Consider the following 13,455-nt stretch of genomic DNA (forward strand, 5'->3'; position numbering starts at 1 on the left):
TCTTGTGTAAGATGGTATAACTAAACACATCCACACGATGGTATAACGAAAGTCCTTTTAAAAATACACAAAAAAAAGATACATGTATAAATATATATCCTTTCATACCATCCTTTCATATATATCCTTTCATATATCCAAAAATATTTTATTTTTTGGAAATTCTGTGTGCTCTGACTCCCTCCCTAATCTGTAGATTGTTTGGACATTCTCTCATTCTCGTATCTACAACTGCTGGAAATTTGAGTACTTGAAGATACTTGAGATAATGGAAGACTGTATGTATACCCTGTAATACAATATATCCGTTGGATTAAGATAACTGAAATATATTACAAGATAAATATACTCGATAGATACCAATATGTATCTGGTATCTGGAAAAGCTTGGATCTGAGTTTCAAAATAGGTATAGTTCTATAGTTCTTAGTCGAGAATGGGTGCTAAAGACAAGTAAAGGGTACTGGAAGCATAAATAAGGACCATTCTCTTGTGGAAAAAAGGAAACCATAAGTAGAATGCCGGTACCTAAATAAGGGAAACCCCCGATAAATGTTTTCGAAAAATAAAGTTCCCACCAAACAATCCTTTTTAAAATGCAATTTCAAGAATATTTTATTAATCATTATTTTATAATTTAAGTGGTATTTATATTGATTTTCCATTATCGCTTCACATTTTGCAGAATTGAGAGAACAATCATAATTCATTGATCCGTAAATTGAGTGTGATTACATTTTGTTGGCTTGCTTTAGTTTCTGGCTTTCTTATTTATGCACATTATGTATAAATATTAGGGAGTTGCAAAAATATTTTACAATAACAATAAAAATGACGATCAAGATAGTTGGTACGTTGGATAATTGATAGTTTAAATAGTGGTTAACAAAAGGCTTAGTGGCCAATAAAGCGTAGAATCTGTAAATTTTTAGTTTTTAACTAATTTGTGGCTGGGGAGGGGAGGGACAGGAGAAGGATTGTATTTTTTGGATGGCATGGCGGCAGAGAAACAACCCATGGAATTGAAACCACTTGCAGCATTGAGCCTCGAGGATTCAAAGAGGTTCGGGGTTTTGGGGGCCTGGTATATATGTATTTCCTCTGCGGCTGCCGGGGTATCATTGTTCGATTTCTGCTCAGTTGCTTTTAGATTTCGTTTCAGTTAAATATATATATATATATATATATATGCTTATATAAAAAAAGAGTAAAAAGACGCCGCCGGCGCCAAACTTAATGATTAGCTTAGAGCTAGGTATATTTATATATATGTATATATATATCTGTGTCTTTAGCAAGATGCCCAATATTGTTAATATGCCATGTTATCGGGAGTTAATTAGAAAAATTGGAAGAGAAAAAGAGTGGCGCCTTTTGCTGTTACAAACGCGATAAGTATCAAGCACTATCTAAGTGAGTGACTATATATATAGATTATTTTTACACATTTTATTGCAATCGCTTGCTTGGTGTTCATTTCAGCGATTAACGTAATCAGATTAATTCATAAGCCAGCGATTAAAAGTTGGAACTTAAAAATCATAGTACATGTAGGTATCTATCTAATGCAGATACTCGTTAGAACATTGACAAAATTTGTGTGTGTTTGTTGCTACAGTTTCGTATAATTAAAAGTTTAGGTTTAACTTTGAGACTTTGCACAGCATTTATGTATTATACATCATCGTTTTATGTTTTATATATTCATGTGTATTTAGTATTCCCACAGTACAGTACAGTACAGTACAAATTGAGTAAAAACCTCTCTATACAAATCGAAATTCGAAATCAAAAATAAATGCGAGTTTTGTTAACTAATCCGAGTTTTGAAGATTGGAAGCCGGACAACAAACAATGGTGAAAAGTCTTGCAAAGGAAGGTAGGTCACTCTAAGGACAGATCTGGGACTCTTGAAGATCTAGATTCTAGAAGGAGTTCGGGACTCGGGGTGCTGCAGCTACCGTAGAGCGTATAATGAATCAGTCTTTGCGCGTCACAAGTTATCAATCGAAACGGGGAAAACGGTTCGGTAAATGTATCGAAATCAACGCTAAGCGGGGAATTCGGAAGCCAGAATCCGGAATTCGGAATCCGGAGGGGACTATGGGGGAGTACTGAGGATCCTTGGGCATACAAACCGTACAAAAACTAGCTAGATATAAACATACAGTACAATACACATTAATCAGTATCATCGATTTCGTTACGATTAGCTTCGATTTGGGTTTTTTTTGTTTTTTTCTTTGTATACAAAGTAGATAATTTTATGAATTACAATAATAATTGCGGTTCGAGATAATTAATTAATGTAAATACAGTAAAACAAGTTAACAAGCTGTCAAGTTCTTAGAGTTAGATTAAGATATCGATTTAAGTTTAAATTTAGAAATAGGTGTGGGTTAGCTTTGAGCCTGGCCAAAAATTGAATTACAGAATCGAGAGCATATATATGTTTTCCTTACTTCTTTCAATCATACCCGTTGGCCTGTTTACTCGTAATTGGTGCTTTCCATTCATTTAGTTGGTTTTTAACTTTAAAGATACAAAAAAGTATATGGAGATTAACGAATCAAAAATCTCTTCGTCGGTATATATGTATGTATTTATGTATATATGTGGTTTAGCTTTTAATTGGTTTTTCCTCATTATCGAATACGTTTAATAAAAAAATGTATAATTAGATTTATAATTTCTTTAGAATTGAATTTCAATACAAATGTACGCGAAGAGCTGCGCCAGCGTGTAACTTCTTTTGCTTGATTTTCTGTTAACCTGAATACAAAAATACATTATCATAAATATATTTTATATTTATATATATATATATATCTATATATATGTATGTGTGTGTATATGTATGTATGTATATGTATGCAATTGGTAATTAACTGTCTGCTAACGACAACACGACGAAACGATAGGGTCTGGTATTTGGATTTGGATTTGGTTGTGGATGTGCGGCTGCCATGATCCTTGATCCCTTTCTCTACTTGTTGTTCTGGGCCATCACGTGGGGCGACTTGTAGAAGTTGTGCACAAACTCCGAGAGGCTGTACACGGCACCCGGGCCCTTGCCGGCGCTCATGCAGATAAAGTCTCCCAGGCAGTGCAAGTTTGCTGCAAAATAAACAAAGTGAAATATATTAAATGAGTTATATAGTAGATGATGCAGAACATCACTTACTGTTTGAGAGTATGGGTGGATATGAGGGCGGCGGCTTTATCCAACTGCCATCAGGCCGGCGCATATGACGCCGATCCGACGAGAATTCAATGAGATATGTGTCTGCGGGTATGACTCTGAAGAATCTGTTGAGTTAAATCAAGACGAATAAGTTCGATAATTCAGGTTTAGTCCGACGGTTAACTTACCTATGATGCTCCGGTCGCAGGGCCAGATCGGAGCGGAACGTCTCGGTCACGTACTTGTGGAAATATGTTGGAAACGGCAGCGTGGTGTCCAAATCAAAGACCAAACATCGGTTCGGCGATGGATTGTGCATGAAGAAGACGTGGTAGTCCTGGATGATCCCGGAATAAGAATAGTATTAGTAAATCATCATCGGCTTGATCTCGTCTAGAGAACTCACCCATATCACAACTTGATCGTCGCCGCGTCCTGCTTTTTGGCGCCACAGGGGCACGGTGCGACCCTCGTTGGAGACGAAGACGGCGTAGCACTTGGACAGCTCCTCCGGGCGTGTTCGTTTCACCTGCTCGCAGAGCTTCCACACATTTTCCTCGCTGGGAAAACACGAGACACTTGTTTTTATTTTGCACAGGGTCGTAGGAGATTAGGATCAAGCTTAAGTCTAAAGGGCCCCCTTCCATCACCAGTCCCTGCACGAAATGTCAAGTGGGTGGTGTGACTTGTTCCCCCCAGCTGCTGGGTCGGAACCTCTTTATCAGCAACAGGCCGCCTCTTCGGAATTATAATAATCGATTTTGCTCGGCACGCGGCTGCTCTGGGGCTGCCTTGGTCTTTGACTTTTGCCCTCCTACCTCCCCCATCATCGTGGGCCAGTGTTTATGGCTCTTTCAAGTAAATTCCAATCAATTCAGCCGCCACACATTGTTGCTAGCATGAGAGGGCGGTCGAAGGAGCCCACAAACAAGTGGGCGGGCCCCCAGGTGCATGCCAGTGGGGCATTAAACTAGGTGCCACAGCCAAAACAGAAAACAGGCCATATCAACAGTTACAGCCAGGCGACGGGGCACGGTCCGAAGCGATGTCGTGAGCTGTTGTTATTAATGTGCCCCACGGTGGGGCAAGTGGCAAGTGGAGCAGGGGCCCTAGGGCCACCAGGAGGCAATGTCTAAGCTAACCGAGCCACTGCACATCTGTGAGCCACAGAGGGCGCTACAGTAGTGTGTAGCAAGCTGGAGTGTGGGCGGAAGTGGGTGGTGGATGGATGGTGAGAGAGCGGGTCCTTCCAGCCATTCCCGCCTGGAAGGAGAACGAGCACACCACCGAGATGATGAGATGACGAGCATGAATCTAAGTGCAAATGGGAGTGCGCGAGCAGTTGCGAATTAATCAATGAACATGTCCTGCGGGACTCGCCAAGGAGGAGCAAGGAAGGGAGGGCGGGAAAGACCAGAGGATGAGGTCAGAGGACGCGGCGACATTTCATCCGGATGCGTGTGTGTTGGTGGTGCGTATAATAAAGAACTTTTTTTATGTTCGTCGCTTTTTACTTTATACTTTTCCCGCTTCTTTGACGTCGGCGGAGTGGCGGAGAACATAAAACTGGTATCACGCGGCGGGATAAACACGGCGGTATATGGCCAGCCCCGCACCGATACCTCCTCCCCTCGGTTTTTTAGGCGGCAACTCCTTGGGGGGCTGCCTGCCAAGTTGCCATAACTTTGTGTCCTCGGCGTCGTCACCGCCATTTTTGCAATTAGCATTTTAAATATTGTGCCCCAACACACAGAGACAGAGACCCCACCACATAGCTCGTATTTTTCGCTTTGGTTTGGTTTGGTTTGTAGGCGCCATGTGGTTGTTGCTGTTGGCCGATTGTTTTATAGTCGAAACGCGCCTCTCGCATGCGGCAATAAAAACGAGCCGTCCTTCCACCCCACCACCTACCATCCAATACCATCACTCGCAGGACCCACACTGGCGTAAACACAGCACACGTTCTTGTTCTTGCTGCCAGACATGACCGTTTGACCTAATTTCTGGAGCTGCGCAGCACCAAACGGCGCCGCATCAGGATTCTCCGGAACAGGACTCCACGAGGGAGTCTAGGGAAGGGAGCTAGGGTGTAGGATTCCGAGAAGCAAGTGAGTAATGAGCGAATTTGAATGCAAAGCGACCGGGCATGGACGACCGAGGAGCACGAAACAAGCGCTGGGGAGCACTGGGATAATGAAAACCATCCCAAGCCGAAGGACATGCTCCGCTGCGTGGCGAATGTTCCTGCCAAAAGAGATAACGCACAAAAATAAAATATACATAATTAAAAGACGAAACGCCCGTCGCAGTCTGGTCGGGACTGGCCAAGCATGAGATAATCATTCACGCAGGAGGAGGAAGGACTATAATCTATAGTACTCCTAACACTGCCTTGAGATTGGAGCAATTGTTAGCTTTTGGGCGCCTAGATCCAGTGATCTGATGAGGAAAACTACTTCTCCCCGGGGAGCTATGCCATATATCACCCTGCTACTTAATGCTACCCATTGTGTTAATATTCAGGTGCCGAGGGTAGGGTGAATGATTGTCAGCAGCCTAATGAAAAAGTTTCCACCACCCCCCTCCTTCGCGTTTGTTGTGTTTGTTATTGCCGCTTGTTGTTCTTTAGCTGTTGCTTTTGCTCCTGCCCGGGGGCATGGGGTGCTTGGGGTTCCACTACTCACCAGTAACAGGACACATAGGAGCAGTCCGCTATTTTGGGGAACAGAAAGTCCGTGGTCATCTTGCTCCTGTCTTTTGGGGTACTTTCCTCCTGAATCTATTGTTGTTGTTGTTGTTGTTCTTTGGTAGAGTGAGGGGGCGGCGTGGGGAGAAGCGGGGGGCACTCGCTGGGGCACGAGACACGAGGACGAGGGATGAGTGGCTAAATCACTGCATAATGCGCCGCTGCCTGGACGAAAGCAGGGACATTATTGTCGTGTATCGGTATCCGTGTCCGTAGCTGTGGCTGTATCTGTGTCTGACACCGTATCCGTATCTCTGTATCTGTGTCCGTGCGGTGGCATTGGAGGAGGATGCTGTCCTGGCGGCTGATTCTGCTCCTGCGTCTGGGACTGCGCTTAGCGGCATTCCTCCATGCTATCCATGCGAGGTCCTTTAGCCGACGAAGCGGTATCCTTGGGTTTCTATGTTTTTGTGTTTTTTGTCCTTTGCTTTTCCTGCCTTTCTCTGGCTTCCAGGATGCTGCTGCTTCTTCTTTCTCTACTGTCACTCACACATACACACACAAAACATACACTTCTGCTCTCTCTCGCTCTCGGATTCTCGATTTCGCTGCGTTTCGTTTCGTTTTGATTTGATTTTTTGCGAATTTCTTGAATAAATTATTCCAAGGATGCTGCCTCTTGTTTTATTTTCTTGGCAAGGCACGTCTGCCTGAAGAAAACAAGCGCTTTCATCCCACGCTGCCCGTCCTAGTTGGGTTGGGGGGGTTGCGTCCTGGTGAAAAGGGGGCGGTCAGGCGGCGGGTGGCCAGGTGACAGAGCCTGGGGCAACACTCTTGACTCAACACACTCGATTAAAGTCCCTGCCTCGGTCTCCCTAGGCACATCCTTGTCGCCAAGTTCGCCAAGTTTCGGTCAATTCGCGCTAAGACAGTCTTGAGGAATTTTAAGGAAATTGGTTTCCTGTGAAAATCGCGCTTGTTTTAAACTTTTTTCGAGCACATTGTATGTGTTCTGCTTTCTTTTGGTTTGAAGCTCCGAATCGGTGTGACCATCCTTGGACCTGTTTCAATATACCAATCTAAATAAACCGAAATACCAAAATTTTGCTGGTATAAAAAGAAAAAGGGGGAAGAACTGTTTAAGAGAAAGGGGGCTTTTACTAAGCCGGGAGTTTAATGGTTGAAACGACAAAAAACAAGCATACATGTTGGGTGTTAAAGTAGTCAACAAAATAAATAAGAAATTCATTACACAGCCAACATAAAGTCTAGCTTTGAGTAGATATCATATTCTATACTTTCCAATCCTTTTAGAGATTTATTAAAGAGTTTAGGAGGCAATTAGTATCGCTCTTACAGATAGATATTAATAACACGGTCTAACAGTCTATTTTCGTTTAGCTTGTTTTTCCACCACACGCTCGCTGACGCAAGCTAGCCAATCTACCACCCTGAAACAGTCAATAACAAGACCTCATGGCCATGATACTCCTCAACGGTTTTTCGGTTTTAGTAGCTAACACCTCGGCTAATCAATGCTATCTTATCTCCCACCGACTCCTAATGGCCAATTGACAGCATGCCATTTCAGCAAAATCCAATTAGTTGCCGCCGAGAGTGACGCCGAGCTGGGGCTGTCATCCACCCAGTCATCTGGTTTACAAAGTCGCGACACACTCGGTAAATATTGCGGAAGGCAAGGCGAAATATTTTTCGTTCGATAAGATAAATCTGCTCAGTCTGTTTATAGCTGTAAATGATTGTTCGCAGAACTTCCTCCAAGAATTTAAGCTCTGCCAACCGCCGCATACCCGTGAGATAAGCGCAGAAGTATCTGTACTATATGTATGACAGGCCAAGTTAACCCAACCAGATCCGTATAGCGGAGGAGGTCCATTACCACAGCTTATGGGCGGTTTAATTGGTCACTTAGTGTCTGTCCGATAAGGGAAAATTTCACTGATTGCCGAGTGGAAAAACAGCAGGAGGGTGGCCGCTCCTCCTAATCGTCCAATCCATCGGTAATCTGTCAACCCGTTCCTTTATCAAAGCCGACATTCGAGCCGATCAGCGCGTCGGCCCACTATCAGCGATCAAAACGATCATGACACACAAAACACAAATCTATTGGCTGGATGACGTCTCCAAGCCGCTTTATCGCCTACGGACGACCCCCTCCCCAACTGGATGTGTTTTATTGTGAGCGGGAGAGTGAGAGTCGGATCCGTTTAGTTCGGGGAGACGGAGACAAGTCCAACAACGTGGCCAGCGACGTTGTTCAGTTGCTTCCAGCGACTTAACTCGACGGGTTTGGTCCGCTCCGCTTTGCTCCACTCAGTGTCAGTCCGAGATCTGGGGGATCCACTTCGAGTCACGACCTTTCTGCCTGGCATAACCTGTTTTCTCGCCTCGTGGATAGTTTTTTTTGGGCAGCAGGTTCTCCAGTTCCTTCATCTCTCCAAAGGAAAACTAAATCCACACACATCAAGTAGAAGTGAGTATCTGTTGCAAGTTAAATTGCTGCCATGCGGACTCATTGACGGTTAATTGGCATCGATTGCTTAAAGGCCAGACCCTCGCTCGCGATCCACAAACAAATCGATTAGAGTACTGGATCAGATCAGCTGTGGCCCAGTCCCACTTTGGTTTCTCTCCCGGCAGCTAAGAGAACAGGGTCAACAGTCGCACTTCTTATCGGTTAGAATGCTAATACTAGTACTATCGGGCTGTCGGTGGCAAGGCCACTTCGAAGCACAATTTATGTATATAGTAGAAAACAAACAAGTGCACAATTAGTGACAAAACAGAAGGCATTACGTTAACCCAATAGATCACGATCACCATTTGATTAAAGAACTTTTACTGATAGTTTCCCGCCAAAAATTTCCACACTCGTATTACCTATTAGCATACAGATCACCTCCCTTAATATTTTTATAATTTTCTTTGATTAGCAATATCTTCAGATCCAAAACCGATAGACCGGTTAGCTATTTTTAGGGCCAGTATTTGATCTAGTAGTTAAAATTCGGATCTTGGGAACTCTAAGCGAAAAATATGAGCCCGAAATCAGTGAGACAGTTCTATGGCGGTGCTGTAAAGCTGTTTAGGCTAAGTCAAGTAAATATACAAACCATAAACGTACCTTATGGTGGGCCAACAAAAGGTAATCTTTATTAAAAGAAAAACAAATACCAGGGTAGTGATTTTCATGTTTTGTGGCGGTTGGTTGCTTAGGAAAGTTGACTTAAGGGCTAAATTTCTAACCAAAGAATGGGGTTTGTTTTAAAATATTATTTTAATAAATGAAATTTTTAGCTGACAACCAAAAATGAAGGAGCAGGAGGAGAGTCTACACCAGCCCGGAAATGAGAGTAATGGCAGGCAGGCCAAGATCGTCTCAGGACTGGATCGGCCCCAACAGACGCCACGTCCGCCTGGAGAACAATTTCGAGCCGTACGCCGCCAGGTGGTGGCCGTCGTCCTGGCTAACATCGGTGTTTTTTCCACTGGCATGACCCTGGCTATGCCAACCGCTACTTTGCATCAGCTGAAGGACCCCACGGAACCAGTTCACCTGACCGAAACGCAGGGCTCCTGGTTCGCATCGGTAAACGCTTTATCGGCTCCCTTGGGAGGACTGCTCTCCGGAGTTTTGCTCGACAGGATAGGACGCAAGCGGTCTCTTATTGTCCTCAACGTGCTAACCATTGCGGCCTGGATTCTGCTGGCCACTCCCAGTCAAACTGACTCGCAGGCCTTTTTCTGGCAGCTCATCGTCTCACGTTTCATGCTGGGTGAGTATCCATGTCTTGGTAGGGATGTACTCAACTATATAATGCTCTTATCCTCATAGGAATCGGCATGGGTCTGGCCAGTGCCCCGCCAGGAGTCTATGCGGCCGAGATCAGCGTGCCTCGGACGCGGGGAAGCCTCATCCTGGGCACCTCCATCTCAGTGGCTGGTGGCATCACGATACTCTACGGAATCGGCTACTGTATCCGCGACGACTTTCGGTTGATAGCCCTGATCTGCTGCGGCTACCAATTGGTTGCTCTGCTATGCGTTTTGCCCCTACCCGAGAGCCACTGCTGGCTTCTGGCCAAGAAGCGAGTAACCGAGGCCAAGCGGTCGCTCAATTACTTCAGAGGGTTTAATAAATCAGGTAAGGTTATACTTTCCATATTTCCCAAGGTTACGACTCCTCGAAAGAAGAAATCAAAGTCAATTGGCGTTTGCTTCAAGTTGAATAATTAGCTTTTATAGCGCAGTTCTGTCATTTTAACCGGCTTATCTGTTTGCACTTGATATGAAAAAATTGAAGTTTATTAGCCCCCCACTTAAGTCACACCCTAATATTCTCCCAGGCAATCGTAAATCTGATGAAACTAATCATTTCCCATGTTCAGGTAAGAGGCACATTTTGGGCAATATTTCTCAGCCCCAGGCCTTATCACTGTGTCTTTGAAAAAAAAGAAAAGAATTTCTTGGGGGAGGTCGTTTGGGAATTTTTCCAGTCAGTTGATAACTTTCGAACTCTTCTTCCTCAGATGAGATCACCCATCCGCTGGTTTTGGAGGAGTTCCAAGTGCTGCAAAAGTCTCTACAGCAGCGGGACGCTGAGGTCAAGGAGTCCTTTTGGAGGAGCCTCAAGCAGCCGGAGGTCCACAAGCCCCTGCTCATCCTGATGTCGCTGTTCGCCTTCCAGCAGCTGACAGGCATCTTCGTGGTCATCGTCTACGCGGTCCAGATATCATCGGAAGCCGGCATCCAGATCGATCCGTTTATGTGTGCTCTGCTGATAGGATTGGCCCGGTTGATTACCACCTGCCCGATGGGGTATATCCTGGAACTCTGGGGTCGGCGCAAGGCGGGAATAATATCCACTGTGGGTATGTCTGCCTGTATGTTCCTGCTGGCCGGTCAGAGCTGGAGTGAATTCCTTCAGGGAGTACCCTATTTGCCAGTGATAGCTATTGTGGGCTTCATTGTGCTGAGCACTTTGGGTCTGTACACCCTGCCCTTCTTCATGATCTCCGAGCTGTTCCCGCAAAGGGTGAGAGGTCCTGCGTCTGGACTCACAGTGGCCGTCGGCATGTTCATCTCCTTCGTGTGCCTGAAGACGTTTCCCGATCTTAAGGAGGCTATCGGCATGCCCAAATGTTTCGTCTTCTTTGGGGTCATGGCCGTCTTGGCCCTGGTCTTTGTCTACTGGGCTCTGCCGGAGACCCGCCGCCGCTCCCTCCTGGAAATTGAGGAGCAGTTCCGGACGGGGAAAAGCCGGAAACGTCAAACTCAGGCTGATGTCGAGATGCAGGAGGTCTTTGTCCGGAAAACAGACAACTGAAATTTCTGGAAGCCGAAAGTCCAAAAGGACTGTGTTAACTTAAGTAGATCCCCATGTGTGCTTAGTACTGTGATAGACCATAACCAACATTCGCAAAATACATAAAAACTTCTTACACCGGGACTATGAATTGGAAAAATATTCTCATTTTATTTAAAGCATTAAAGTACTGTTTATTTTGAGCAAGCAAAGTGGAATTAAATAGATTAGGTCAGCCTATTCCGAGGCCGCTCGCTGATAAGATCCCGGCAGCCGTCTCTACCTGGTCACAAAATACACAAAACAATAAAAACTAGCTCACATTTTGATTCAAAAATTCTCACGCACCTGCCTTTCTAGGCAGTGATATAAATTAGTGGCACGCATTGCTATCCACCTTGATGCAAACCCAGTCACTCAATCACAGAACTTAAACGCAGTGGATTCCATCTCGACTCTCGATTCCCTCGCAACGCTATTAGAAGTCAAGTTCGTGGCCAACGTCATTCGATTTACGATCATGAGAGTCTGAGAGACCCACACATGCTTGGTATAAGAGAAGAACTAAGACCCACAGATTCTGACAGCTTATGAGTATAACTAACGCTTAACTATCGAATATATTGGAAACTTTATTTATAGTTTATAATGCAAAAAGCTTATAAGGCCACGAATCGATATTGGTATCCCGTATAGGGAAACAGGGGTAAAAGGGAAAAAATCATGAATTGAGAAAAAAACGAACGGAAATTTGTAGGTTTTGTTCGTTTGTAGATTTTGATGCAGTTTTATGAAGAATTGAACTACAAATCGATCAAGGTATTCCACTCGAGGATCGGGTAAAAATTGGCCAAGATAGAGTCATCCGAAGGAAAGCACGGGATTTCTAGGGGTATCCCCACAATAATTTAAAAAAATTCGATCGGAAATTTCGTTGGTAGGTTTTGATGCAGTTTTATGGAGAATTGAACTACAAATCGATCAAGGTATTCCACTCAAGGATCGGGTGGAAATTGGCCAAGATAGAGTCATCCGAAGGGGCCCTATATGGAAAGCACGGTGCCCTATATGGAAAGCAAAGATTTTTCAGGGACAGCCACAAAAATTGGAAAAAAATCGATCGAAAATTTCGTTGCTAGGTTCTGATGCAGTTTTATGAAGAATTGAACTACAAATCGATCAAGGTATTCCACTCAAGGATCGGGTGAAAATTGGCCAAGATAGAGTCATCCGAAGGGGCCCTATATGGAAAGCACGGTGCCCTATATGGAAAGCAAAGATTTTTCAGGGACAGCCCCACAAAAATTGAAAAAAAATCGATCGGAAATTTCGTTGCTAGGTTTTGATGCAGTTTTATGGAGAATTGAACTACAAATCGATCAAGGTATTCCACTCAAGGATCGGTTAGAAATCGGCCAAGATAGAGTCATCCAAAGGGGCCCTATATGGAAAGCTCGGGATTTCTAGGGGTATCCCCACAATAATTTGAAAAAATTCGATCGGAAATTTCGTTGGTAGGTTTTGATGCAGTTTTATGGAGAATCGAGCTACAAATCGATCAAGGTATTCCACTCAAGGATCGGTTAGAAATTGGCCAAGATAGAGTCATCCGAAGGGGCCCTATATGGAAAGCACGGTGCCCTATATGGAAAGCAAAGATTTTTCAGGGACAGCCCCACAAAAATTGAAAAAAAATCGATCGGAAATTTCGTTGCTAGGTTTTGATGCAGTTTTATGGAGAATTGAACTACAAATCGATCAAGGTATTCCACTCAAGGATCGGTTAGAAATCGGCCAAGATAGAGTCATCCAAAGGGGCCCTATATGGAAAGCACGGTGCCCTATATGGAAAGCAAAGATTTTTCAGGGACAGCCCCACAAAATTTGAAAAAAAACGATCGAAAATTTCGTTGGTAGGTTTTGATGCAGTTTTATGGAGAATTGAGCTACAAATCGATCAAGGTATTCCCCTGAAGGATCGGGTAGAGTCATCCAAAAGGGCCGCAGTCGAACACCAGGTATTTTAGATATCTTTCAGAATGTCTTATTCCAAAAATAAGGGAACATGGAGACCCTAGAGTTTCGGAGAAAAAAATATCTTCTGTTGCAGCAACGTGTGGGGTCCAAAAGGAACCTTTTCGAGTCGCGTGGCTCCCAAAAGAAGCGTAGCAGTTGCAATTGGTGGCAATTAAGTGCAGTACGCCGATTGGCTTTATGGTAATGTTTAATGGTAATGGTAATGTCGATAAAGTGCCATCG

General features: G+C 44.2%; 2 protein-coding genes and 1 long non-coding RNA gene across 5 annotated transcripts; 1 reads left to right on the forward strand and 2 right to left on the reverse strand.

The window, feature by feature from the left end:
* Positions 1 to 1,734: 1,734 nt before the first annotated feature.
* On the forward strand, positions 1,735 to 11,332 carry LOC108124981 (solute carrier family 2, facilitated glucose transporter member 6). Of its 3 annotated transcripts, none has more exons than XM_070278430.1 (4): positions 1,735 to 1,879; positions 9,189 to 9,667; positions 9,727 to 10,035; positions 10,421 to 11,332. In XM_070278430.1, the coding sequence occupies exons 2-4, from the start codon at positions 9,202 to 9,204 to the stop codon at positions 11,215 to 11,217; spliced, it is 1,572 nt and encodes a 523-aa protein (XP_070134531.1). In that variant the 5' UTR covers positions 1,735 to 1,879; positions 9,189 to 9,201; the 3' UTR covers positions 11,218 to 11,332. The 3 variants fall into 3 exon arrangements, with proteins under 3 accessions (XP_070134531.1, XP_070134530.1, XP_017096435.2); XM_070278429.1 differs by lacking the exon at positions 1,735 to 1,879 and adding an exon at positions 8,165 to 8,364; XM_017240946.3 differs by lacking the exon at positions 1,735 to 1,879 and adding an exon at positions 8,891 to 9,036.
* On the reverse strand, positions 1,873 to 6,925 carry tun (N-terminal glutamine amidase tungus). The gene is made up of 5 exons (XM_017241359.3): positions 5,869 to 6,925; positions 3,591 to 3,744; positions 3,373 to 3,521; positions 3,185 to 3,309; positions 1,873 to 3,117 (listed from the first exon to the last, which is right to left on the reverse strand). Exons 1-5 carry the CDS (start codon positions 5,925 to 5,927, stop codon positions 2,987 to 2,989), a joined length of 618 nt encoding a protein of 205 aa, XP_017096848.1. The 5' UTR covers positions 5,928 to 6,925; the 3' UTR covers positions 1,873 to 2,986.
* Positions 11,333 to 11,341: 9 nt separating the features above from the next.
* On the reverse strand, positions 11,342 to 11,670 carry LOC108124982 (uncharacterized). The gene is made up of 2 exons (XR_001773260.3): positions 11,545 to 11,670; positions 11,342 to 11,479 (listed from the first exon to the last, which is right to left on the reverse strand). It is a non-coding gene; the product is annotated as an uncharacterized lncRNA (long non-coding RNA).
* Between the last annotated feature and the right edge of the window lie 1,785 nt (positions 11,671 to 13,455).

Source organism: Drosophila bipectinata, chromosome 2R, assembly GCF_030179905.1.
Source record: "Drosophila bipectinata strain 14024-0381.07 chromosome 2R, DbipHiC1v2, whole genome shotgun sequence".
NCBI lineage: Eukaryota > Metazoa > Arthropoda > Insecta > Diptera > Drosophilidae > Drosophila > Drosophila bipectinata.

Excerpts from the sequence above, each read along its gene's own strand:
- tun (XM_017241359.3), bottom strand. The coding sequence starts at position 5,927 with ATGACCACGGACTTTCTGTTCCCCAAAATAGCGGACTGCTCCTATGTG. Across the intron at positions 3,745-5,868 it reads TCCTATGTGTCCTGTTACTG|CGAGGAAAATGTGTGGAAGC; the intron begins GTGAGTAGTGGA and ends GTGTTTTCCCAG. Across the intron at positions 3,310-3,372 it reads CTGCGACCGGAGCATCATAG|ATTCTTCAGAGTCATACCCG; the intron begins GTAAGTTAACCG and ends TTAACTCAACAG.
- LOC108124981 (XM_070278430.1), top strand. The coding sequence starts at position 9,202 with ATGAAGGAGCAGGAGGAGAGTCTACACCAGCCCGGAAATGAGAGTAAT. Across the intron at positions 9,668-9,726 it reads CGTCTCACGTTTCATGCTGG|GAATCGGCATGGGTCTGGCC; the intron begins GTGAGTATCCAT and ends TTATCCTCATAG. Across the intron at positions 10,036-10,420 it reads CAGAGGGTTTAATAAATCAG|ATGAGATCACCCATCCGCTG; the intron begins GTAAGGTTATAC and ends CTTCTTCCTCAG.